Source organism: Dasypus novemcinctus, chromosome 1 (assembly GCF_030445035.2).
Source record: "Dasypus novemcinctus isolate mDasNov1 chromosome 1, mDasNov1.1.hap2, whole genome shotgun sequence".
NCBI lineage: Eukaryota > Metazoa > Chordata > Mammalia > Cingulata > Dasypodidae > Dasypus > Dasypus novemcinctus.
This window is the reverse complement of record NC_080673.1, coordinates 145,301,810-145,325,905: the sequence shown is the minus strand read 5'-3', so window position 1 is coordinate 145,325,905 and position 24,096 is coordinate 145,301,810. Positions and strand designations below refer to the sequence as shown.

General features: G+C 34.7%; 1 protein-coding gene across 50 annotated transcripts in view; it reads left to right on the top strand.

Annotated features, from left to right (window-relative positions):
• Positions 1-24,096, top strand: part of ADGRL3 (adhesion G protein-coupled receptor L3) — an 845,015-nt gene that overhangs the window by 493,383 nt on the left and 327,536 nt on the right. For 29 of the 50 annotated variants that reach the window (XM_058297941.1, XM_058297937.2, XM_058297933.1 and 26 more), the window contains one exon: positions 23,180-23,194. The exons of the other annotated variants lie outside the window; for them this stretch is intronic. In XM_058297941.1, coding sequence (XP_058153924.1) covers positions 23,180-23,194 — 15 coding nt within the window. The remainder of the gene's footprint in view (positions 1-23,179; positions 23,195-24,096) is intronic. 50 annotated transcript variants of the gene reach the window in all.

Here is a 24,096-nt window from a genome sequence, read left to right as displayed (position 1 = left end):
CACCATATAGATCCTATATGGTAGACAGGAGCCCAATCGATCGAGCCACACTCATTTTCCTGTCATGTAATCTTTTCTGTACATTTTAATATTTTAATGTGGTAACTCTGAGATGTAGTCCCTGAACTTACTGCTGTTTACTTTTGTATCCAGCTAGTGATATGACAGAGATTTTCTTGAATGCCAAGAGCTAATCAAAACAAGCAAACCAAAGCAAAAAACACCTTTCATTGTCTTTGCAAATTGATTCTTCTTTGGCTGGTAGTCTTCTTCAGAGCTTAGCCCTTCTATCAAAACGATCAGCCTTTGGCAATGTGAAGTACAGGGTCTTCTCTGATTGATCTCAGCCTGCATGGACCTTATTTCTTTTTCTGAGCTTGTGCTAGCTGGCAGCTTAGATATTCCCTCATTTACAGTTTACAGGAATTTGAGTGAATGCCCAATCTACTACTTCTAAAATAGACTTTTACCTCCACCCTGCATTTTAGAGGGTATGTGAGTAGGCCCAGCAAGGCCACCACAAGTTTCCTCTATGGCTTTTGAAGCTGTATTTTTTTTTTTTTTTTTAAGATTTATTTTATTTATTTTCCTCCCCTTCCTCCCCATTGTCTGCTCTCAGTGTCCATTCACTGTGTGTTCTTCTGTGCTTGCTTCCATTGTCAGGCATCCCCGGGAAACTGCATCTCTTTTTTGTTGTGCCATCTTGCTGCGTCAAATCTCCACTCCTGGGCAGGCTGCGCTTTTTTTCACATGGGTGGCTCTCCTTGCAGGGCATACTCCTTGTGTGTGGGGCTCCCCTACATGGGGGTGCCCCTGCATGGCACGGCACTTCTTGTGTGCAGCAGCTCTGTGTGTGGGCCAGCTGACCACATGGGCCAGGAGGCCCTGGGTATCGAACCCTAGACCCTCCATACGGTAGGCAGATATTCTATCAGTTGAGCCATGTCTGCTTCCCAAGTTGTGTTTTCTTGACTCAGCACTTGCCACATTGTTGCAGCCCTTTAGCTGTTTTCCATAGTTTTTAAGAAAGTCACTATCTTTAAGATTCCACTCCTACCTTTTACTGAGGGGGTTGAAACAACCACCCACAGAGCTGACCCACAGTTTGGTGATCAGCAATCAAATCACATACTCCTGGAGTTTGGAGAACTAGATATTTATTTACCGTCCTCTACTAGGTGCCTGAATGCAGTCCCCACTGCCACCTGCCTTGAGACTGGGGGAAGAGGGATGGTAGCCTCTGCAGGGAGAGTGTAACACCAGCATTTATAGCAGTTTATAGCGTTTTCCTCTGGCTCCTCCCTGGATGCTGCACAGTTTTCCACTAGACGCCAGAGTTTCACAATAGTTGATTCAGACAGTTCCTCCTAGTTAGCTAGTTTTTTTAAAATTTTTGATGGAGGGACTGATTCCCAGTCTGCCATCTTCCCATAATCCTCTCTGTATCTGATTTTAAGTGTATTTGTTTGACCTTGATTTTCTTGAGGCAGTGTTAGTTTAACTCTTCAAGCATGCACTTTTTAGCTGTCTAATCAGATTTAGAAATTTTTTTCAGCATATGTAAGTTTATTGAGATTTTTATTAAGCAAATGAAGAATTAAGGAAAAGAACTGAAAATCCAAGCGTTTCATGAGCTTTTGTATCCTCATACGTATCCCAGCATGCACTCTATGGTATGTAAGATCATCTGCTGTTCTGAGACCCCCTGATGATAGACCCATATGTGCTGCATGCCTCCTGCAAGTGTAACAGGACCCCGTTACAGGCACTGTGGAGGCATCCTGCTTGTATTAATTTATCTCAAACTCAGTGTGGGTCACCTTCTCTTACTTTTTTCCTTTCCCTTCTTTTGTGGGTATGGATGTATAAAATTTAACTCAGAATGATGCATTCACTTTACCCAAATTTCAGACGTTCCATTCTGAAATTCAAGTTTCATGGGTCATTTGGCTCAGAGTTACTGGCTTATTCCCAGACTTGCCATCTCCCTTTTGTTTAGTCTTACTGACGTTTTCATGTTTATTCGTGAAAAATATCATGTGAATTTACAGTGGCACTAGAAGAAAGTGGCTGCTATGCCAACAATAAGTGTCATTTGGGATGTAGAGGGATTTAGAGCGATTATAAAGTGTCTCATTGTGAGTAATGTTTCAAAGTCATAAATCTTACTTTTTCAAATGTCTGTCTTTCATTGCAGTGGATATTTTTTCTATATCACTAGCAAAAAGACTCTGATGAGTCTTCCTAATATTTTTAAGAAGGTTGAAATCATGTTTTAAAGTACACTTTTTCCTCAGTTACTGGTTGTTTGAAGTCTTAGGTCTTTGTTTTTTTATAATAAAAATTTTCTGTTGGAAATTCAGAATTCCTCAGGTATGTGTGTGTGTGTGTATATATATATATGTATGTATGTATATATCGGAGTTACATGATATTTTAAATTTATAGATCTTTTTCCCAGTTATAAATCAAAATTGTTCAAAATTTCAAGATCACATATTCCATTCTTGGCCATTTTTAAACTTTCTATTCAAGTTCTAAGTAGTAGTACTTGTCTATTGCACCTTTTGATCATTGAGAACATATCATATCTGCTTTGTAAACTTCATTCATTAATATATTTATTTTGGGTAGTTTATTTTATGCTCTTTTGTTAACTCAATATCCCATGCTTTTAATTTTCTAATATTCCCAGACTATAAGTCACATATTTAGAAAAATTGTAAATTCCATGAAAGTAAATGTTGTTTATTTATATTTTCTTATCATGTTAGTCATTTTATAGACAATAATATTAAACTGTGTTATCATTTACTCTGCATCAGGCACTATCTAAGCCTCACACTAAGCCAAAAAGGCAGAGAGTATTTATTATACATATTTTACAACAAGGGAATTGAGACACAAAAATATTAAATTATCCAATGTTGCACAGTGATAGAACCAAGTTTTGAACCTATTTGAACATGTGCCTAGAATGTCTGCGATCTCAGCCACTATGATACTCTAATAAAAAAATATCATCTAATAAAATAGCCATCTGAACAAATCTAAATTTTGCCATTAAAGTTTAATATAAACATTATTAACAATTGCTCAGAGAAGCTGATGCTTGGGCATGGATGATTGTATAACCTGATAGTCTAAAATATAAGTAGTCAAATTGATCTAACTTCCTGGAGTGATTTGTGAATCCTAGTAACTTTTTTCAGAATATGAGCACGTATCTTCTAGGCAATAATTATTCAAATAAGCATGTGTGCTTATTATAGCCAAGTTGGCTTTGCTATGGCTAAAGCCTTGAAATAATGAACATAAAAAACATGCTTGCTTTTCCTTAAACTGGAATTGTTTAATTGAAAGCTACTTTTATAGATACTTTAAAAATGGAACGGGTTCTTAGTCTTATCTAAATATTTAAACCATGGTATTAGAAGCAGTTCTAAAGTCAGTGGTAGGCTTATGTCAGGCTTTGGAGTCAAAGAATTTGAAGTTCTGTATTTCTATATTTGTAAAAGAAACATTATTAATAACTTGGTTCAGAAAGTACAGAAAAGTGATATCTGTAGAAAAAAAGCTACTAGGTCAATCTTGAGGAATGGCCATAGAGCCAAATTTGAACTTTAAAATACCCCAAAATTTACACGTAGGATACGCTGACCTTCTGGGGCCTCCCTTCCCAGAACTCTTTTCTGCTGCATTCCAGCTCCCTGCCAACCGGAGCCATTGCTTTTAGCCTAGACAGGAGACAAACCAATCCTCCAGCCCAGGTGGCATGCCAACTGGAATCTAGCAGTTTATTGAATTCCTGAATTCTCAATCTAGGATTTTTAAATGAATTAAACCAATCAAACATAATTGTAGATTATGTTTAGGAATGGCCCTAAACCTGTGTATGTATTTTAAAAACTTGAAAAAACCAAAAATTTTTAAATGAATTAAATTTTACTCACAATAGTGCACTGTATATTCACTTGGTATGTTGCCCTCTCTATATAACTGTTTGCTGACATGACCACACTCTTAAATAATTTGTCAAGCAAAGTTCATACAAAACAAGTAGACATTACTGGGTTTGTTTGTTTGTTTCTGACATTGGCTGGACTTTAACTTGTACCCCAAAATTCACCATGACTATACTCAATTTAACATTCCATCCAGCAGATATTATGCTTTTCAGTTGTGTTAACAATAAATTGTTCACATTGATCGAAATTTGGCAGCACACCTGTGAGGGATTTGTAGTACTTTATGAATTATATAGAGTTTACGGACTGTCCAGGACAGTGTCCAACAGGTGAACATTGTTTCTAGGGGAAGATGAATCTCAGGAGCTCTGTGACCCAATTAGAAATACAATGTTGTAATACAACCTCTTCTTGTACCAGGGACTGTTTTTCTCATAAAACACCTTTTGTAGCACTGCTCTCAGCATTCTCAATGTGACAAAATAATATTTGCCTCTTACACTTTTAGTAAGAGAATGTATTTCTCCTATTAAAAGTTATAGTTGGTATTTAGTTTGCAATTTTGAGCTCCTTCTACATAAAGGGTATGCAAAGCAATTACCAAAGGCATGAACCATTTGACAGTAGGGGATCCTATAAACCTTACAGTGTTACATTAAAACATATGGTCAGAATTTTTGCTCTAATCGTATGCTTATAGAACTATTGGATGCCACTGTTTCATGTAAGCAATTAGAATACCAATGGTTTTGAATAAGAAAAAAAAAACATTTTTGAGAGTTTTAGGAGTAATTTGCAAAAATATATTTTTTTAAAAATTGCATTTCGTTCCATACTCTTTTAAATCCACAAAAAACAATTTAGCATTTTGGTTAGAGTATAAGTTTTTTTTTTTTTTTCCTTCCCTTTCCCCCCTCTCCCCGCTTCCCCTACTGTCTGCTGTCTGTATCCATTCACTGTGTGTTCTTCTGTGTCTGCTTGCATTCTAGTCAGCGGCACTGGGAATCTGTTTCTCTTTTGTTGCATCATCTCCTGGGCAGGCTGTGCTTTTTTCACGTGGGGCAGCTCTCCTTCTGGGGCGCACTCCTTGCGTGTGGGGCTCCCCTATGTGGGGGACACCTCTGCATGGCATGGCTCTCCTTGCGTGCTTCAGCACTGTGCATGGGCCAGTTCACCACATGGGTCAGGAGGCCTGGGTTTGAACCCTGAACCTCCCATGTGGTAGGCGGATGCTCTATGAGTTGAGCCAAATGTGCTTCCCTAGAGTACATGTTTTGACTCTTACAAATATTGGTTGAGATCCCCAAGCCTGTTAATTGTGAATTTTGTGACCCTGGACCAGCAAGTCTCAGATTCCTCATCTACCACATGAAATAACTATAAGAGGAATAAATGACTTATTATATGTAAAGTACTTATATAATGCCAAGTATATAGTAATCACTAAATTAAATAGTTTAAAAATTGAAGTGTGTAATCTACTACCCTATATCCTGTTCCCCACAAGTTTTTACTTATAGTCCTTACAATTACAGCTGATATCACTATGTGAGAATGCTTTTATGACAAATTTAAATTCAAGTGATGGCTGCTATTTACATGGAGACAAGTGATGCCATTTTCTTAACTGTGATTTTTTTTTCCCTTTTGTCCCTTGATGTCGATCTTTCCCTGGTACTATATACTTGAGTTTCTACCTTGAAATGTGTTACTTTAAAATTAAAATTTCCCTTTTTGTACAAAAATAGTCATCAAATGATGACTATCTCTCAGATCAATCTGGATATCTGGATTGCAAAATACCCAGAATACTTTGAAAATGACAAGGGCCAGTATTGCAGCTGCTGTCAAGTACCTGTGTATTAAGGAAAAAATAATTATAAGATATTATTAATTAGTATGTAAATATGAATGTGTTTTGCTATGTAATTAGCTTGTTGCTGGAACCTACTTTTTGTTAATACAGTGCATTTTTATATTGAATATACCAGCAGTTAATGATTGTTTGTTCTCGTTTCCTCCAGTGAGAAAAGGTTTTGGAGCCAGTTATGCTTACATGGCGAACAAAACATGTACTCAGTTTTTTTTTCCTGTATGTTCTTATTAAGTCATTAAGTTCATTAATTCTATCAATCACAAGTATTTATTGTGCATGCAGTGTTCACCAAAGCATACATTTTGTTGCCTATAAATTGCTTATAAATATTTTAATTTGCTTTCTAACTCAGTGTGGTAAATTAATTGACCTTGATCTACTTCTAGGTTTAAATAATGTTCTCTCAGAATCTTAACAGTTTCAATGACTCACTTTTCTATATATGTTAGTAAATAAAAATATGTGAACTGAAATTGTAAGCATTCCCTGTCTTTTATACTTTCTTATTGAAGAGCTCTAGACTCCTTTTAGCTAGAGTGAACAAAGGTGATTTCTCAAAGTAATTTTCTATACTGAGTTTTAAAAGGCCAGAAATATGAGCCCAGAAAATGAACAATGATTTTAAGTTAGGAAATATTTGAATAATTTCTTATGATAGACGTCTATCAATATATACTTTCATATCAAAAAAGGAAGGACTTTCCAAGAACTAAACTTAAATGAGTGTTATAATATCCTAAAATGAAGATGGAAAAATTTGCTTCTGCCTAAGACCCATTCTCATTGATTTTGTCTTAGCTGTTTGTCAACTCAGGATATGTTATCTAAGCATGTATCTTTTTCTATATTGCCAAGATTGACAGGAGAATAGACAGAATTGATAAGAATCAGCCACAACAAGTTCTAATTTTCCCTTTTTCATTCTGCAGGAGGAGTTCTAGGGAGTTGCCTAAACTTTCCACTCTCAGTTGCATGTAACTGGAAAGCATGTTACAAAAATCTTAGATAATGGGATAAGAGATTGTGGGAGGCAGTATTAATTGATAAGTCATAGGTACAAAAGCACAGATAAAAGAGAATCATCATGCTTCATGGCAGAAGGGCTTGTTAAGGGCTCTGTAGTAGATTTGCTTTCTCTTATGTAAAACAGGAAGTTTATGTGCAAGAAAATAGTAATATGAAAATGAAAACAGAGCATTCATTCACACATAGCTTTTCACAAGTAAAATCAAATGTGTCATCATTTTAAATTGGGACTATATCTAACAAGAGCTGTTGTATAGTCCTGGTGAATGCATAAAAAATACAGTATAACCATTTTACCAGCATGATTTTATTTAGTAAACATTTATTATTTTTCTTCCACTATATTTTCATACTCAGAAAAAAGTGATTGTCACATAGAGCTGGAAGAGTGTAGGTGGGGAGTCGCGCCACCAGCAGGGATGTTGGTTTCGCTTTCTCCGCCGCCGCCGCCGCCACGGGGGGCTGTCGACACACCTCACCAGCGGTGCACCGGGGACTGCTGGCCGGGGCTGCTAGTCAGCGAAGGGGCACCGCGCTACAAACTCACGCAAGCCACTGGCCAGGAGAAGTAGACAGCTTTATTGGCAGAAGCGGGGGAGCCAGGGTATGCGGGCTTATGCACGATCTGCGAGCGAGTCCGGGGAAGGGGTAGTGGACGGGAGTTATATAGGGTGAACGCGAAAACATTATCTGATTGGTTGGGACAGCAATATGTCTATATATGGTAACTATAGATTTACTAGACAAAATGGCGGAAGGAGATGAAATGGCGGCATGGCGCAAGTGCACTGTCCTCGCCCCGGGACTCAGCGCTTTGAAGACCATCCCTGAATTTACTCAAGGGCATGTGGGGGCTAGAGTTTACTCATAGTCCCGTGTCTTGTAGCACAAGTCTCATGGCTTGGACGGCTGCACTGTCGGGCCTTCCCTCAGGAGAGATCAGGTTGTATTATCTGGGAGCATTTGTTCTAACCATTGCATGCTAGGCCAAATGGTTACAAAACCTCTAGAGGATGAGTTACATAAACAATATCCATAACCATCTTCTGTGGCATATAGGGGACTGGAAAAGGAAGAAAGAGTTTACCTTGAAAGTAAAAAAATAACCAAAACCCCTTTCCTCTATAATATTGTCAACAGAAATGCTGACTATTCATCAAGTCCTCAATATTCTGTTTCTCTCTCATATAGTACTTTAAAACACAGGACTAAATTTGCTTTGTTTTATTTTCACTTGTCCAAGTGGAAGCAAGCTACCTTTGTTAATGACATCCTTTTTCTGGTGGTAAATTTAAGAAAGATGTCAAACAAACATCCCAGAATTCAACCAATTAACTTCAGATATGCTGTCTCCTTCTATATTGAAGAAACTGTAGTGCTCTAGAAACAACTGATAAAAAACTTTTAAAGTCCAAATACCTCCCTCATTAACCCTAAGTCTAAATATTCCCAAATATATGAAATATGTATCTGGTCCTATTAAATTTCCATTTATTAACATTATCAAATTAGTATTGCTTTCACATGGACAAAAAGAGAGATAACCTATCTATTCTACCTTCTTGAAATTTGCTAGATAAATATGTACCTATTTTAAATGAAAGTGAACATCAGTAAACTGGACAGATTTATTGAGTTAGCTTGTAGCAAAATGAGTTTGTCCCATTTTCACATACTTTTTCTGGTAGTAAATGTTTTAATCTATTGATGCCATGAGAAATGCTATATTAGCTATAAAACTGAAAGAGGGCACTGCTTAGTGACAGGACCAATAATATGTATAATGCAGTAAAGACTTTGCAAGAATTTAATGACCCTGAATTCAAATAGATAATATATAATCTACTAAAATGAGGGAGGAGATTCATAAAAGACTGCTGATTCCTCCAAATTCATAGACTTAATTTAGACATGATATTAAGACATCAATTTTACAGCATTAGTAGAAACTGATTGTAAAATGAAAAATCCATTCTTGCAGCAATACTGCACACCAGTATTTTGTACTCTGTTCTTTTATTTGATTTTAACTTTCTTTGCTAAAGAGTTCTCATTTTACCAGTCTCCTCTAAATTGGTAGGCAGGGTGGGGTATAGAACTTTACCATGGTCTGATGAATCCATACTACATGTGTCACAGAGGAACTAATATTAAAAGACTTGTGAATTAAGGTGCTGTTGTTTGTGGTTATAAACTTCCATCTGAGAAATCTAAGGAACTCCATAGCTTGCCTCTACTGTATAAAAATATGTATAGTATTTCTTTAGAAGTAGATACCAGATTATGAAGGCCTCATAACTTTTATATATATGGCAAAGCAGCCAAAATTCTCAACTGCAGATTTTACTGAAAACATCGTACATTTGAATTTATTTATCAAATATGTTGATACTTGAAATAGGCATCACCCAGTTGTATTACTTCATTTCTGGGTGAGGAAAATTATTCAGTGTAAGCTGATCTGTAATCTTCCTGGGACACTGTATAGACCTTTCATCAACCACAAGTGAGTATTGGAGCTGGATTCTTTTCTTAAATCCTAGCTCTATTTCATACTAGATTTTTGCCATTGATCAAATAATTCAATTTCTCCATCCCTCACTTTCTTTAGCAATAAAATGGTGACAATATAGCTCCTACCTTAAAGATTACCTTAGGATTACCACTGACTAAGCATTCAATAACTATAGGTTATTGTTACTATAAATGCTTCTAGTTGCAAAATTATCGATGCAAAGCTATTTTTAAAAAATTTCTCTTCCTACCCCTCCCCCTATTGTTTGCTCTCTGTGTCCATTTGCTGTTTGTTCTTCTGTGTCTGCTTTCATTCTCATCAGTGGCACCAGGAATCTGTGTCTCTTTTTTGTTGCGTCATCTTGCTGTACCAGCTCTCTTTGTGTGTGGCGCCACACCTAGGCAGTCTGCACCTTTCGCCTGGGGTGGCCCTCCTTGCAGGGTGCATTCCTTGCGCGTGGGGCTCCCCTATGCAGGGGATACCTCTGCATGACATGGAACTCCTTTGGTGCATCAGCACTGCACACGGGCCAGCTCACCACATGGACTAGGAGGCCCTGGATTTGAACCCTGGACCTCCTATGCGTTAGACAGATGCTCTATCAGTTGAGCCAAATCCGCTTCCCTCTATGCAAACTGTTTAGTTTTCACTGTTGGCTATATAAAATTGTAGTATGATGGAAGAGATCATGGTAGTTTTGTTTGCTTGTTTGTTTAGGATATAGTTGATAACCAAAAATATCAAATGATTTATTAATTAAACCTAATATTCAGAAAATATTTACTTTAGCATAGCAATTATACAATCCACATCCATTTTGTTTTTGTTTGCTCTTTTTATTTTGCCTTTGATAATATGGATAAAGTTTATCAGTTTTTCAAGAGCATCTAAGGTAGAGACCCCTTGTATTGATTTAACAAGTTTAAATTCTTTATTGAGTAGCTACAGTTTTCCAGGCACTGTTCTAGGTGCTGGGAACAAAGCAGTGAACAAAACAGACATACTTTCTGTGCATATGGAGCTTGACTTTCTCATAGATTGATAGCTTATATAATAATATGGGGTTCCTTGGAAAATATAGTTCCTATTTGGAATTATCTAGGTCTTCAAAATTGTGTTTAAAAAAGCCACCCTTCATTGCAAAGACAAATACAGGACATTATATATCCTGCTTTAACTTACAGAATGGAGTGGTTGAGAATGTAAACTACAATGTAAACTATAATCCATGCTGGGTGACAATGCTACAAAATGTATTCATCAATTGCAATGAATGTACCACAGTAATGAAAGAAGTTGTTAATGTGGGAAAGGGTGGGAGGTATGGGGAGTGGGGCATATGGTAATCCCCTAAACTTTTTTAATGTAACATTTTATGAAATTTATGTATCTTTTAAAAATAAATTAAAAACATTTAAAATAACAGTCACCTTTGGGAAGTAAATGGAGCTTGGTGGTTGAGTGCCTGCTTCCCATGTATGAGGACATGGGATCAATCCCTGGTACCACCTTAAAAAAAAAATCTCCCTTATATCATAAATGTAATAATAGCATTTATATAATATTTATAATTATACCTATAAGTATGTAATTAAAATATTTTGTTCACTAGATATCAACATCTTTTTTTATCTATAGGAAATTTATTTCATTCCATTTAAAAGTGAAAGAATTACATCTAATGATGTTTTATTGTTGGTAGTTCCTTTCTCACTGCTATCATCATCAAATCCCTATTTTTGTGACCCAATTACAGATAGCTTTTAAGGGAAAAAAATCATTTGGAAGCTAGTTAGTATAAATAGACTGTAAGTATGTGAATACATTTTTTTTTTCATTCTCTAAAACTTGCTTTTCCCCTCATTTGACATATTTCACTAAAACAATCAAAAAGTATGAATTGCTTTGCAGATGTTGGCTGAGTATTCTAAAGAATGGGATGGGAGGTACACTTTATCTTGTTTTTCTATTTGTTCTTATTTAATTGTTTCTCAGCTTTGGGTGTTGTGCTACAGTGTGTATAATTAAAGGGTTGTCTGCTAATTATTTCCTCCTCAACTTTGACCTAGCTAATTTACAACCTTCTTTTAAGGAAGATTCATTTCTTCTATTAGTATCTTCCAAAGCAGGAATTCTTAACCGGGGGTCCACGGACCTAAGGTATGTGAGCTTGAATTGAAATTCAGTTAGATGCCCAACATGATATTTGTGTGGCCTTGTCAAATATTACACCCAAGTTTAATGTTCTTATTCAGGATAACAACAATGGTCTGCACATTGACATATCTTTAAAAAATAAAATTTAACTTTAACTTTCCTATATTGTGATGTATTGGATTATTATTTAATGTGTTAAGAAAAAAAGCACATGCCATCCCAGGGTCCTCAGGATGGAGGAATAAAATATGGATTAGAATGAACTTAACTGGTATTCTACTGTAGAATTATTGTGACTTTAGCAATGGAAGAAATTATATCATTGATGTGGAGACAGTGGCCACGGGAGTTGCTGAGGGCAGGGAGAGGAAAAAGGGTTGTGATTTTGTGACATTTTCAGGACTTGGAGTTGTCCTCCGTGATATTGCAGGGACATGTGCAGGACATTATATATCCTGCCATAACCAACTGAATGGACTGGGAGAGAGTGTAAACTACAACATAAACTCTAATCCATGCTGTGTAACAATGCTCCAAAATGTACTCATCACATGCTATGAATGTACCACAGTAATGAAAAAAGCTGTTGATGTCTAAGGAGTGGGAGGTGTGGGGAGTGGGGTATATGGGAACCTCTTATATGTTTTATTTATTTATTTATTTTTTAAGATTTAATTTTATTTTTTTCTCTCCCCTTCCCCCACTCCCCCCAGTTGTCTGCTTTCTGTGTCCATTTGCTGTGTATTCTTCTGTGTCCGCTAATATTGTCATTGGTACCCGGAATCTATATCTTGTTTTGTTGCATCATCTTACTGCATCAGCTCTCCGTGTGTGTGGCACCACGCCACTCCTGAGCAGGCTGCACTTTTTTTGCACTGGGCTGATCTCTCTGTGGGGTGCACTCCTTGAGTGTGGGTGCTCCTATGCCGGGGACACCCCTGTGTGGCAGGACACTCCTTGCACGCATCAGCACTGTGCATGGGCCAAATCATCACACAGGTCAGGAGGCCCTGGGTTTTTGTACCTTGAACCTCCCAGTGGTAGGCAAACGCCCTATCTGTTGGGCCAAATCCGCTTTCCTCTTATATGTTTTAATGTAACATTTTGTGTGATCTGTGTATCTTTAAAAAAATTAAAAATTTCAAAAAAAAATAAAGAAGCATGCATGTATAGTATTATGTTTTCAATTTTAGTAACTATTTCAATATAGGTAACTGATTTCCTTTGTAATTTTATTTTATGCATTTAAAAACATTCTTGTTGGGACATCTTGGTGTAGGTGTGATATATTTATTAAATAATACACAGTATAGTGTGGACTTAGTATGATTTTTATTTTGATGTAGCATGTTCTGAGCACAGTAGATAAGTGCCTGCAAAAAGGTTAGTAAGAATGGCAGAGATGGTTTTATTATGCCGTGGGAAAATTCCAATTTCTAAATGTTTGCTGAAAATGACCTTTTGAACAGATGTTGAACTCTGTTAGGTTATTAGGTTTTGAAATTATGGGCAAGTTGTAGTATTAGTCAGCCAAAGGGGTGCTGATGAAAATACCAGAAATTGGTTGGTTTTTATGAAGGGTATTTATTTGGGATAGGAGCTTACAGATACTAGGTCATAAAGCATAAGTTACTTCCCTCACCAAAGTCTTTTTTCATGTGTTGGGGCTGCCAAAATCTGTAAGGGTTCAGGCTTCCTGGGTTCCTCTGGGCTCAGCTCCTCTATTTTTTTCCACAAAGTTAGCTGTAAATGATGTGGCTCTCAAGGCTTTACCTCTCTCCACAAGTTCTGCTGTAGACTATCAAGTAAACGGCTCTGTATCTCTCCCTGGGGCTCCAGCTTCAGCATCAAACTCCAGCATCAAAACTCCAACATTAAAAGCCCTCAGTTCTGTTCTTTGCCATGCCTTGGGTGGGGACTTAACGCCCTACTGGCACAAGAGGTTTACATAATTACTTAATCAAGTAAACATCTGAATCCAATATAATCTCATACGTCCAGAGGAAAAGACCAGTTTACAAACATAATCCAATATTTCTTTTTGGAATTCATCAATAATATCAAATTGCTGCAGTTACAAAACATAATTTTGAATAATCCTAAAATTTTATTTAAAGACTTGATGATGTTGAATGTCATAAAACTATCTGCCGTTACTTAAATTCTGAGAAGGGGTTCATGGTTTTCTCCTGACTGGCAAAGGGTTCCGTGGAACAAAAAACATTTAAGAACTTCTGTTCCAATGGAATAACAAAGTACTAAGGAAAACAAAGTATTTCTCCCTATCTTAGAAGCATGCAATTCTTTTATAAAATATTATAATATTACAAAGCTAAATTCGGAATGGAAAATAAAATAGAAAATATTCACGGTGCAATTAACTTTATTTAGCTAGGTCAGTGGAGTCCGGAAACTGAATTGTCAAAGATGGACTACAATTGACACTGAAGAAGTAAAGAAGAAATAGAAAATTCCTCAAAAAAACCTTGCAAAAGTAAAAAATAAAAAAAACTTGCTACTTCTGCAAGTTTATTCAAGATACATAAATAATAGCTATAGCAATGTGTTTTATTTTCAAGTAGGAAAAAGGTAATTAATAGTTTTATTGGTGCCACCTTCTTTTTGGCATATTTAATTCTTCTACCACTGCACTTCTTTCATTTCCATCATTCTTTATTGATTTACGCCAAATGCTGGCCCCTCAATTTATAGTTAATAAACAAGCATTTGTGAACCTGGAATGTGACGCTGCCCGAAAAAGATGTCCAAGAAAAGCATCATATCTGAGGAGAGTTTTTAAACGATGGCTCTGAGAAGGTACTATTTTAAAAAATCAGTGCAATACTTTTATTTAATAATTTATTGCTGATATGAAGGCTAAAACACTAAAAGTTTTTATTTTTGTTTGTTGAAATGACAATTAGGTATTTTCCTTGTGAACTGACCATCAGTCATTTTCTAAACAAGATAAAATATAACTTAGTAGTAAAAGCACTGGTCATATTTAGAGTGCAGTAGGGATAGCTGAGTACAGTATATCCTCTCTCAATGGAATTATTCAACATTAGTAGTACCACTTCAAAGAAAATGGTTTTGCACTTGAACTCAGATGTTAGAAGGCCTGGCATTGAAACCTGAATTTGTATATTATTTTACTTTTCTGTACTATAGTTGCTTCCTTTGTAATATTGAAATAATTATAGCTACTTTATAGTATTGCTATATTAGATAAATGATGCATGTATATTATTTAATACCATCAACTAGTAAGTAATAAGCAATTAATATATATTAGTTATCTTCATTAGTTTTGCTAGGAAGTATAGCATTAAGTTAATAGTGCAGGCTCCGAAGTTCAAATACCAGTTCTATTATCTCTGTACTTAGTCTCCTCATCTGTATAAGGATGAGAATATAGTCAGCCGGGCTGTGGTTAGGATTAAATCAAATTATAGGGGTAAAGCACTGAGCACATAGACTGGCATAGTATAAATTCTAAACCTATGGGACCAAAAATAACTTGCCTTCATATCAGCAAGGAGAATTACCGCAGAGATTACAAAAGTTTTCTTAGCAACTAACTGTAGACTAAATGTTTTGCAGTGTAAAATTATATAGGTAGATAGTGAGAGATCTAATGGATTACAATAGAAAGAAACAAGTAGTATTTAAAGCAGGATATTATGTGTGTACTTAGCAGAAGTAAAAGGCATTCATTGCCACCTATATAAGATTTGACCCCTTTTCCCTTATTTGTGTTATTGAACACACCATACTAAATTCATTCCAGCAGCCATTTATTCATTATTTTGAAAGCACATCAGGGCAATGTTTTGGACACCAGTTATAATAAGACTTTCAGTTAGGAGCTGATAATGCCAAAATGAATGGCACAGGGTTCTCTGCCATCAAGAATTTTAAAAAGTAGGAATAGAGAGAAATATCAAATACAAAGTGTCAGCAGAATGATAGCTAAGACTGTCAGTGAAATGAGCTAGGCCAGAGATAGGCAAACTATAGCCTGAGCCTGTGAGGATAAATTGCCCATGGGTTGTTTTTGCATGGCCTATGAGCTAAAAATGCCCTTTACCTATTTGAAGGGTTGTTAAAAGAAAAAGAAAAGGGAAGAAAAGAGAAAGGGAGCAGGCAGAGAAATGAGAGGGGAAGGGAAGAGAAAGGAAGGAGACAGGGACTGTATGTGGCCCACACAACCTAAATTACTATCACGACCCTTTACAGAAAATGTTTGTCTAGATTTGGACTAGATCATTATTATCACACACACACTCCCACCGCCTCTCTTTGCTGAAATTAACAGTTCATTGAATATGGCTCCCGTAACTGAAGAATTGAAACCTGACTTAGACCTTGAAGAAAGAGTTTAGCTTAACTGGGAAATGAGAGGGGTGAAGCAATCTGAACAGGGTAACTGAGTGAGCTAAAATTCAGAAATGAATGTATGTGTGTATAATATGAAGTAAAAGTACATAAACCATTGTAAAGACTATGTGGTTAACTTTTAGGAGTAATAAAATATAAAATTGGAAAAATATATAAAAAACACATTTTGGGAAATCATAGTAGTGAATCAAAAGACTTGGAATATATTCTAGATGGATTGGTATTGACACCCCAATTCTATCAAACACCAGAAAACGTTATTAGTAAGGATCTTTTAAACCTATCTTCCAAGGAATTAAGTAGCCATGTATAGAATATATTTGACATATATTTTCTACTAATGATATATTAATTTTGTTTATTTTTGTTTTCAGTTCTAAAATTTATATGTGCATTTTAATCTTGTTATTATTAACCATGTTTTACTAAGTATAAAATATTTTCTGCTCCTTGGATCGTGAACATTTGGAAGTCTTCCTCAAAGTGCCAGAGTATGTGGTAGCTCCTCAGCATTCCTAGGCTATTCCTCAGGATGTTGTCTATTTTTTTTTCCTTACTGAATGTCTGGGTGGTTTTCTGTTGCCCCAGTCTAATGTACCAGATAATGATGTTTAAGTGGTAGAAACTGTTGATTTCACGATTAAGTAAAAAAATATTGACTGTTCTGACAAAGACTGAAAAAAACAGTGTAGTTATAATTTTGTCGGAAATAGGGTAACTATGTCTTACAGCTTCTGATTTTTTCTCATCCATTTCTGTCCTCACAATACATAGAATTGTTAAGTGAATTTAAAAGGTCATATTACTTAATAATTTACTTTGAATAGTCTTGAAAAAGTAAACCATGACTTGGTGCTAATTCTCTGACTTCATTTTTCTCATTTGTAAAAAAAAGAATGGGACTAAATGGCATCTAACATAACTTTCATATCTAAAGCCCTAAGGATATTAATTACGAAATATCTTTTGTATATCTGGAATTAGGGCTAGATTCATTTTTGATATCATACTTGTTTCATATCTAGAGCTGGATTTATAAAACCTAGCAATAGGAATCAGTCAAAATTAATTTCGTAGGAGCAGATGGATAACTTTTTCCATAGGAAGTTTGATTTTAGTCAGACTGTTTTACCTTGTGTTTCTAACTTCAGTTTAGTTCACTCTTTCCCCACCCCTGGCCTCAGCCATCTGCTTCTATTCTTGTCTTTTTTAAATCTCTTTATCTGGGGCCTTTGAAAGCATTTTAAAGTAGTTTATCATATGAAAATCACCAATTATTAGAGTGCAAGCTTCCCTAAGGCAGGGATCGTTTCCTTCTCTCTAAAATGTTTATAATTCTAGCACCAACTTCATGAGGTTTCTGTGAGGATTAAATAAAACCATCCACAGGATGGCAATTTATATAGTAAGTGTTCAGTGACTATTAGATATTAGTAGTAGTAGTATTTGTCTCTGTATTTAGAGCTCCAAGTGCCTTACACATAATAGGAGCTCAATAAATACGTTCATGGCTCTAATATGGAAATATCCACACATAGTCTAATCATTCTGAAGTGGCTCTGTCTTTGTTTTCTGTAACTATAAATATTGTGGGATTATTACCTAGTGGTGACAAACCATCGAGACAGGTATGTCCTTGATGAATCAAATGTAATAATGACTCTAAGTGTTACCAATAATTACTTTGAAAGGTTATTATTTTTACTAGAAGTCATTATTAGATAGATAGATTCTCAAAACAGTCTACACTAATGGCACAGTTTTCTTTTAAAAGGCTAAATTAACAGTTTGAAAGGTTTTCCAAATCCATCAATGGAATGGAAAGTTAATACAAAATAAAAGGCAATCTCAGTTTCCAAAGCATCTATAGATTAATATCTATATTAAATATTTGTGTTTAAATTAGAGTGTGGCTAGTAAAAGCATTTTATGAATTATTGACATTTTCAATCTACACACTCCAGGATAAAATTCATTAAGAGGTGATAATTTTGGAAGCACATTATATGACCATTGTAATACAAGTTGCTTGAGCAGCACTTTTATTCACTGATGCATGGGTATTATTTGAAAAACATAATTTAAAAGCTGAGCTGCAGAGATTACCCCTGTCTCTAATTAAATAAAGGATTAGCACTTTATTTACTGAAAGAGATGGATGTCTGTCAATTTTTGATATGCAATATACCAAAATTTTTAATGAACTTCAAAGATAATTTTCTACTTATTGAAGTGCTTCTATAATTTCTTCATGGATGGGCAATGAAAGAAGAGAGTATTATCTATTTCAGAATAATGAGAATTAAGAGGGCATGAGGTATTTAGCACAGGTTTGTTTCTGTTGATAAGAGAAATCTTGTTTTCCTTTGCCAAGAAGTGTGGAACCCATTCATTTTTTGTTTCTTTATAGTATTTTATCATCTTTATAGAGATGCATTGCATCAATAGTCTCAAGGTGTAATAGCACTAAAAAGTATGTATGCAGTCCCCTTCTTTGAAAACATCACAGTGCAGTTCAGTCATTGTATGGAGGCAAAACAAATATTAATTGAACTCTTTCTATATCCTTGACACGGGAGATGAAATAATAAATAAGAATAATACTTAGATTTAAATCCCAACTCTACCACTTAATAAACATCTTTGTGTCTCAGTTTTCTCATATGCAAAATTGAGAGCATGAGAATATCTACTTCATAATGTTGCTGTGATATTAAATCTTCTTGTATGCAAAATTCCAATGCAATTCACAATACATGGTATATGCTTAATGAATATTAGCTATTATTACAGCAGTGCATTAACTACAGTACCTACCCTCAGGGAGTTTCCAGCTATGTTATTTATCTCCATAAAACAGGGGTTCTTAACCCTTTTTGTTCCACAGACCCCTTTGCCAGTCAGGTGAAATGAATACTACTGTAATTTATTTATTGCATACATTCCTAAGTGAAGGAAAGGCTAGAATTCAGTTAGAGGTCAGAGAAAATAAAGATAATAAGTTGATGTTTTTCAGTTCAGGCTCAGGGACCCCCTGAAATCTTTCTACGGACCCCAAGGGGTTTGTGGACCCCTGCTTAAGAACCCCTGCATAAAGTATGTTCCTACTTGGCTTTGTGACTGTGGTGATGGGGAGGAAATGGAAAACAAGAGCACAACAATTATACTGTGTTTCATTGAGTTTCCATTTTGTGAAAGCAATTGTAAGATATTAGACAAAGAACAAACAACACTCTGCCACCTACTGGTATTGACTTTGGTCAAATCCTTTAACCTTTTGAGGTTTGGCTGATGTATCTCTGATATGGAAATAATAAATACATCATAGTGTTGTTTGAATAATTAAATCAAGTGACTCATGTGAAACCGTTTTGTTAAGTTGTAAAGTACTACTGTCAACTTTTGGTTATCTTCTTATAAGTAAACTATTCTGTGCATGATGTACCAGTAAATTTTCATTGAAAACTGCTATTTTGCTACTTACTTAGTTTGACCTTTTGCTATCTTCATAACTTCACAACTGGTGTCTGATAGATGTACCCAAATGTATTTTAATAGTCTAAGCCAAATGTAACCAGGAAAATAATGGTTTGAAATACTACTACCTTTCCATAGAAAATATATCTTTATAAATTATTTTATATTTTATAACCATATAATGTTCAATATAAGTGTCTTTTTAATTTCTATCTTATGGAAATACAGCAGCAACATTGGATTATAAATATTCTACCTGTTTGGAATTTTTACATTTTAGATAGAAAAAAAAGATGTTCTGTGACTTATGGTTTAGAAGAAAAGAACATTTCAGTTACATTAAAATTATATACTATTTCATAGTTCTTAGTTAACGATTTTTGGCATTCAACAGCTTTGTTTCTCTGTAATTTGCAATGCAGTTTGAAAAAACGTGGCAATGCTTGCATATGCTCTGTAATCTATATTTTTTCTAATTAATGAATGCAATTCAAAAGTATTGCACATGATGCTGATATGGAAAGATTAACATTTTACTTTTATAAACAATAACATTACTATATGTTTCATCTATTTTCTGAACTATTGAGAAATAAGGGGAATTTTACTCATCTTTTATTTCCTGTTTTTTCCTTTTATATAGAGTAAAATTACCCTTAGTTTGAGCTTGCCATTTACTCTAACCACAGGATATAGCTTATGACATTAAGTTTGACAAAGGACAACAATGAAATCACTTTAAGGAAATATATAAACATATTTATAGAGGTTGAATGGACCATAAAAGTAGTTTGTGGATTAAAAGTAAAGAGAGAAAAGGAGAGAAACTAGTTACAAAGAGGATTGGAAATGAACAATGACAGCTGTAACATCAGGATTCAGGATATTGGACCAGACTGAAAACACTAGGTCCTGAAGAACTCCTGCCTGGCACAGTTACTTGTCATCGTACAATTCATTTATATATGATCTCATTATAGAGAGGAGAGAAGGTTGTATTTTAAGCCTGTGTTTTTAGATCATTGCAGGCTGTTTTATAGCAAGGATGATTTCTTGCCAATGTAACCCTCAGGACCATATCTGTTTGCTTCTTTTCCTTTATTTCCCCCTGGTCTTTTATTTAATGAGTTGGAGATACAAACTGTTCATAAATTTCATTTTATTCCTGATCCATTAAAATATTAAAAGACATTATGTGGATAATGCATTGCACATAAGATATTATATAGTAAATGCAGATTGTCTTCCATCACTTTTTTCCTTTAATTACTTCATTAAAATATCAAGAGACAGAAATATTCACCTTTAGCTGTTCATTGAGTACTTATTATGTGCTTGGAACTGTGTGGGTTGCAAGAATATAGGGGTGAGCATATTATTTACATCCATGCATGGCAGTTTTTATTTACTCTTTGGTGTGTGTATGTGTGTGTTTCAGGAGATGAGACAGGGAAGATTCTAGAATCAGAATAAGATGATTGGCAATGACTGGCCAACCCTAAATGTTATTAAGCTTTTCAATGAAAAATTGTTTTGCCATGCTAGTTTTTGTTCTGGGAATATGATTTGTGTGTGCTTATTTCAACTTAAATTGTAGGATTGTTTTACTTCAGTTTTAAAAATAGCAAATAAATGAAAAATGAGCTACAGACAGTCATGACATGGGCAAGACTATAATAATGTTTTTTCCAAAGCAGAGCTGTCTAATAAATCTTAATTTTGAGTAACTAGCAAATAGCAAAGAGGCAAGCTTTTCTTACACTTCAGCTATACCAGTTCCCTGAAATTAGACCAAGCCCAAAGAATTATAAGCAAAATAAATTCCCTTATAGGTTAGTAGTTGAAAATGCCAACTTTAATATGACTTCTCACTCCCAGCCTTCACCTTCATTATGAGAGGCCTCAAGTCCAAACATTGAGGCTATTGATTAAATAAAATTTTAAGTGGCTTAGTTATGCTTCTTCTAGTTGTCAGTCTGATCACAGGTGTGTTAAAATTCCCATTGTACCATGAAGTGCATGTCTTAAGTAAAACTTTTTACTGATCTATATTTAGGCATAGTCCAGTGAATAGTAGTTACTCTATGAAGATTAGTTGATGATGATGATTCATTACAACAATATAGTAGAGTTTAAAGAAGAATTCCAGAAAACTTAAAAATAAAATATTTGTAAACGTAATATGCTAAGGGATATAAAATACAATCCCATTTGCTACTTTCTAGGCATAACTTTTTATATATACCATTTTTTTCTTCTAACACACATGATAGTTATCAAAAAGGGCAATGGATGGGAGTAGATATGGCTCAAGCAGTTGAGCTCCCACCTCCCACTAGGAGGTCCAACATTCAATTCCTTGTGCCTTCTGAAAAAAACAAACAAGAGAAACAAGCAAAAAAACCAACTCAAGGAAACTGATGTGGCTCAGTAGTGGAGCACCAGCTTCCCAAATACAAGGTCCTGGGTTCAATCTCTGGCCCCCAGTATCTAAAAAAAAAAAAAAAAAAGGCAATCAATGCAGAGAAATGTTTTTATAATAATTGAAGAACTCTGAGATTAGAGCAAAGCACAAAAATTTCACTCGTGTAATTACTGAAAATATTATATCTTTTGATTTTGAAACTTAGAGTTTTAAAATTTATTGTCATAGTATGTCATTTCATCCTTTTCATTTAAATTGTCTTGTTTTTACATCAACTGTAATCTCTGATTTTTAAGCTTGTATTACAAGCACATTTTTCTCTGACTCGCCCCTTTTTCCTCACTGTTGGGATCTAGGCAAATTATCCCTGAGGTAAATATCTCTAGGATAAAGAAGATGTCACTTAATGAATTTCATAAATACATTACTATTTCCCAGAACTTTGCACTAATGTGTGTTGATCAGTACCTTACAAGTAGGAAAAGTATGAGTTTGCTCTTCAGTATCTAGATAAAATTTAATCTGAGAAATACATACACATAATATGTTTGGAGGTCTCAATTTATTTTCACAGGAGTATGTTGAAAGAGTCAGAAATTTTAGAAAAGGTCAGAGCTGGTGGCTCATTATTGATATCGATCTTCTGATAACAGATTTTTCTTATAGACACTCTTTTCCCACAATAATATAAAATATTGATGAGGGAGAGGGAGAGAAGTTTCTTAATAAAGATTCTAAATCCATTTATTCAGGGTGAGCATATTCCCTGTTAATGTGTAGCCTCACAAAGTACATTTTTTCATAAGACTGACAAGCTGTGGAAAATCTTAGACCTTTGGAAATGATTTTCAGAGTAGTGTTTTCTGAAGAGATCCATTATTGAGGTGGGTAAAAAAGCAAGGCTGTAGTGTTAAATAGTTGTTTAAACTATAATATTTTATAAGTAAGAATAGTCAAACTATTTGAATGCTTTTCATGTACATTACTGACCTGCCTTTCCAAAGGAAATATTGGTGTTCTTATTATGAATATTGTATTTCTTATGCCTATAGTTTGGAATGGTGTGTTTATTCAATCTTAGCTTGAATAATTTTGTTTTTTTTTTTCCAAGTTTGTACTGTATTATAAAGTTTGCAATATGGTTGGCTTTTAGAAATCATTGTATTAGAGAAATGGGTTTTTAAAAACATAATATCCAGTAAAACACGTATGAGTGAAATAAATAATTATTGACTTTCAGTTTGGAAGAGGTGAATAAAAAGTAACTGGCCAATACCGTACCATTAATCTATTCTCTTTTCTCCTTTCTCTCTTTACTTCTCTCTCTCCAATAGAAGTGGAACAAAAAGGTAATTAAATAGCTTTCATAAATTATATACTATGTATAGGCTAAGTTATTTAACAGTTTAACATTTAGTTAAAATAATTTTGTTATTAATTCTTATCTATTTTATGATATTTATGTACTACTTCTGCTGCTCAACTTCACTTGAATCGCTTATGCTGACCAGTGCTGGTTTGATTCTTTTATCCTAAAACAGTTTAATAGTATACCATTTTCTACAGTTTATTATATTTCTCATTATTTTTAGATAAGTAGTTTAAAATCCGGTAGTTGGTGATAGATATTGATTGTTTTAGTTTTATGTTTTTTGTTTTTCCCCTTAGTCATAGTTTTGTTGTGGTTTCCCCTGCTCTGTAATATGTTATCTATTAGAGGAAAGAGAGAGATAGTTTTCTGGAATACACTAAAATAAATTACTTTAGTAACTGAGGGCTGATTATTAACATTCACATGAACTTTATATAGAATTCTGACAATACTGTGTACCCATCCTTTACAATTAAAGCAATCGTATTTAAATTCCTGAGAAATTCTTATAATCACCAATATTATTATTGATTATAAATTGAAGATGACTCTGTCCTTCCTATGGAAGATTTTGGTAGCCAACCTTTTCCCAAAACATTTTATTTTTCGAAAAGTAAAACTTTTGGCATTCTAATAATGGATTTTCCTTTTAAGTAACCTCCAAAACCTCACATAATTTCATCTTATCAACATTCCATTGAATGTGTGCTTAGAGTTGCTAAAGAGCTAATCACTAATGTTACTAGAATAATCCTATCATTAAAATATGGGCCAGCATCCAAATTCCTTGTGATTTTCTAATTTCTCCACCCAATACACTTCTAATCATTTCAAACATAACAGTGAACTGCGGGATATTTTTCGGTATGTTTGCTTTGC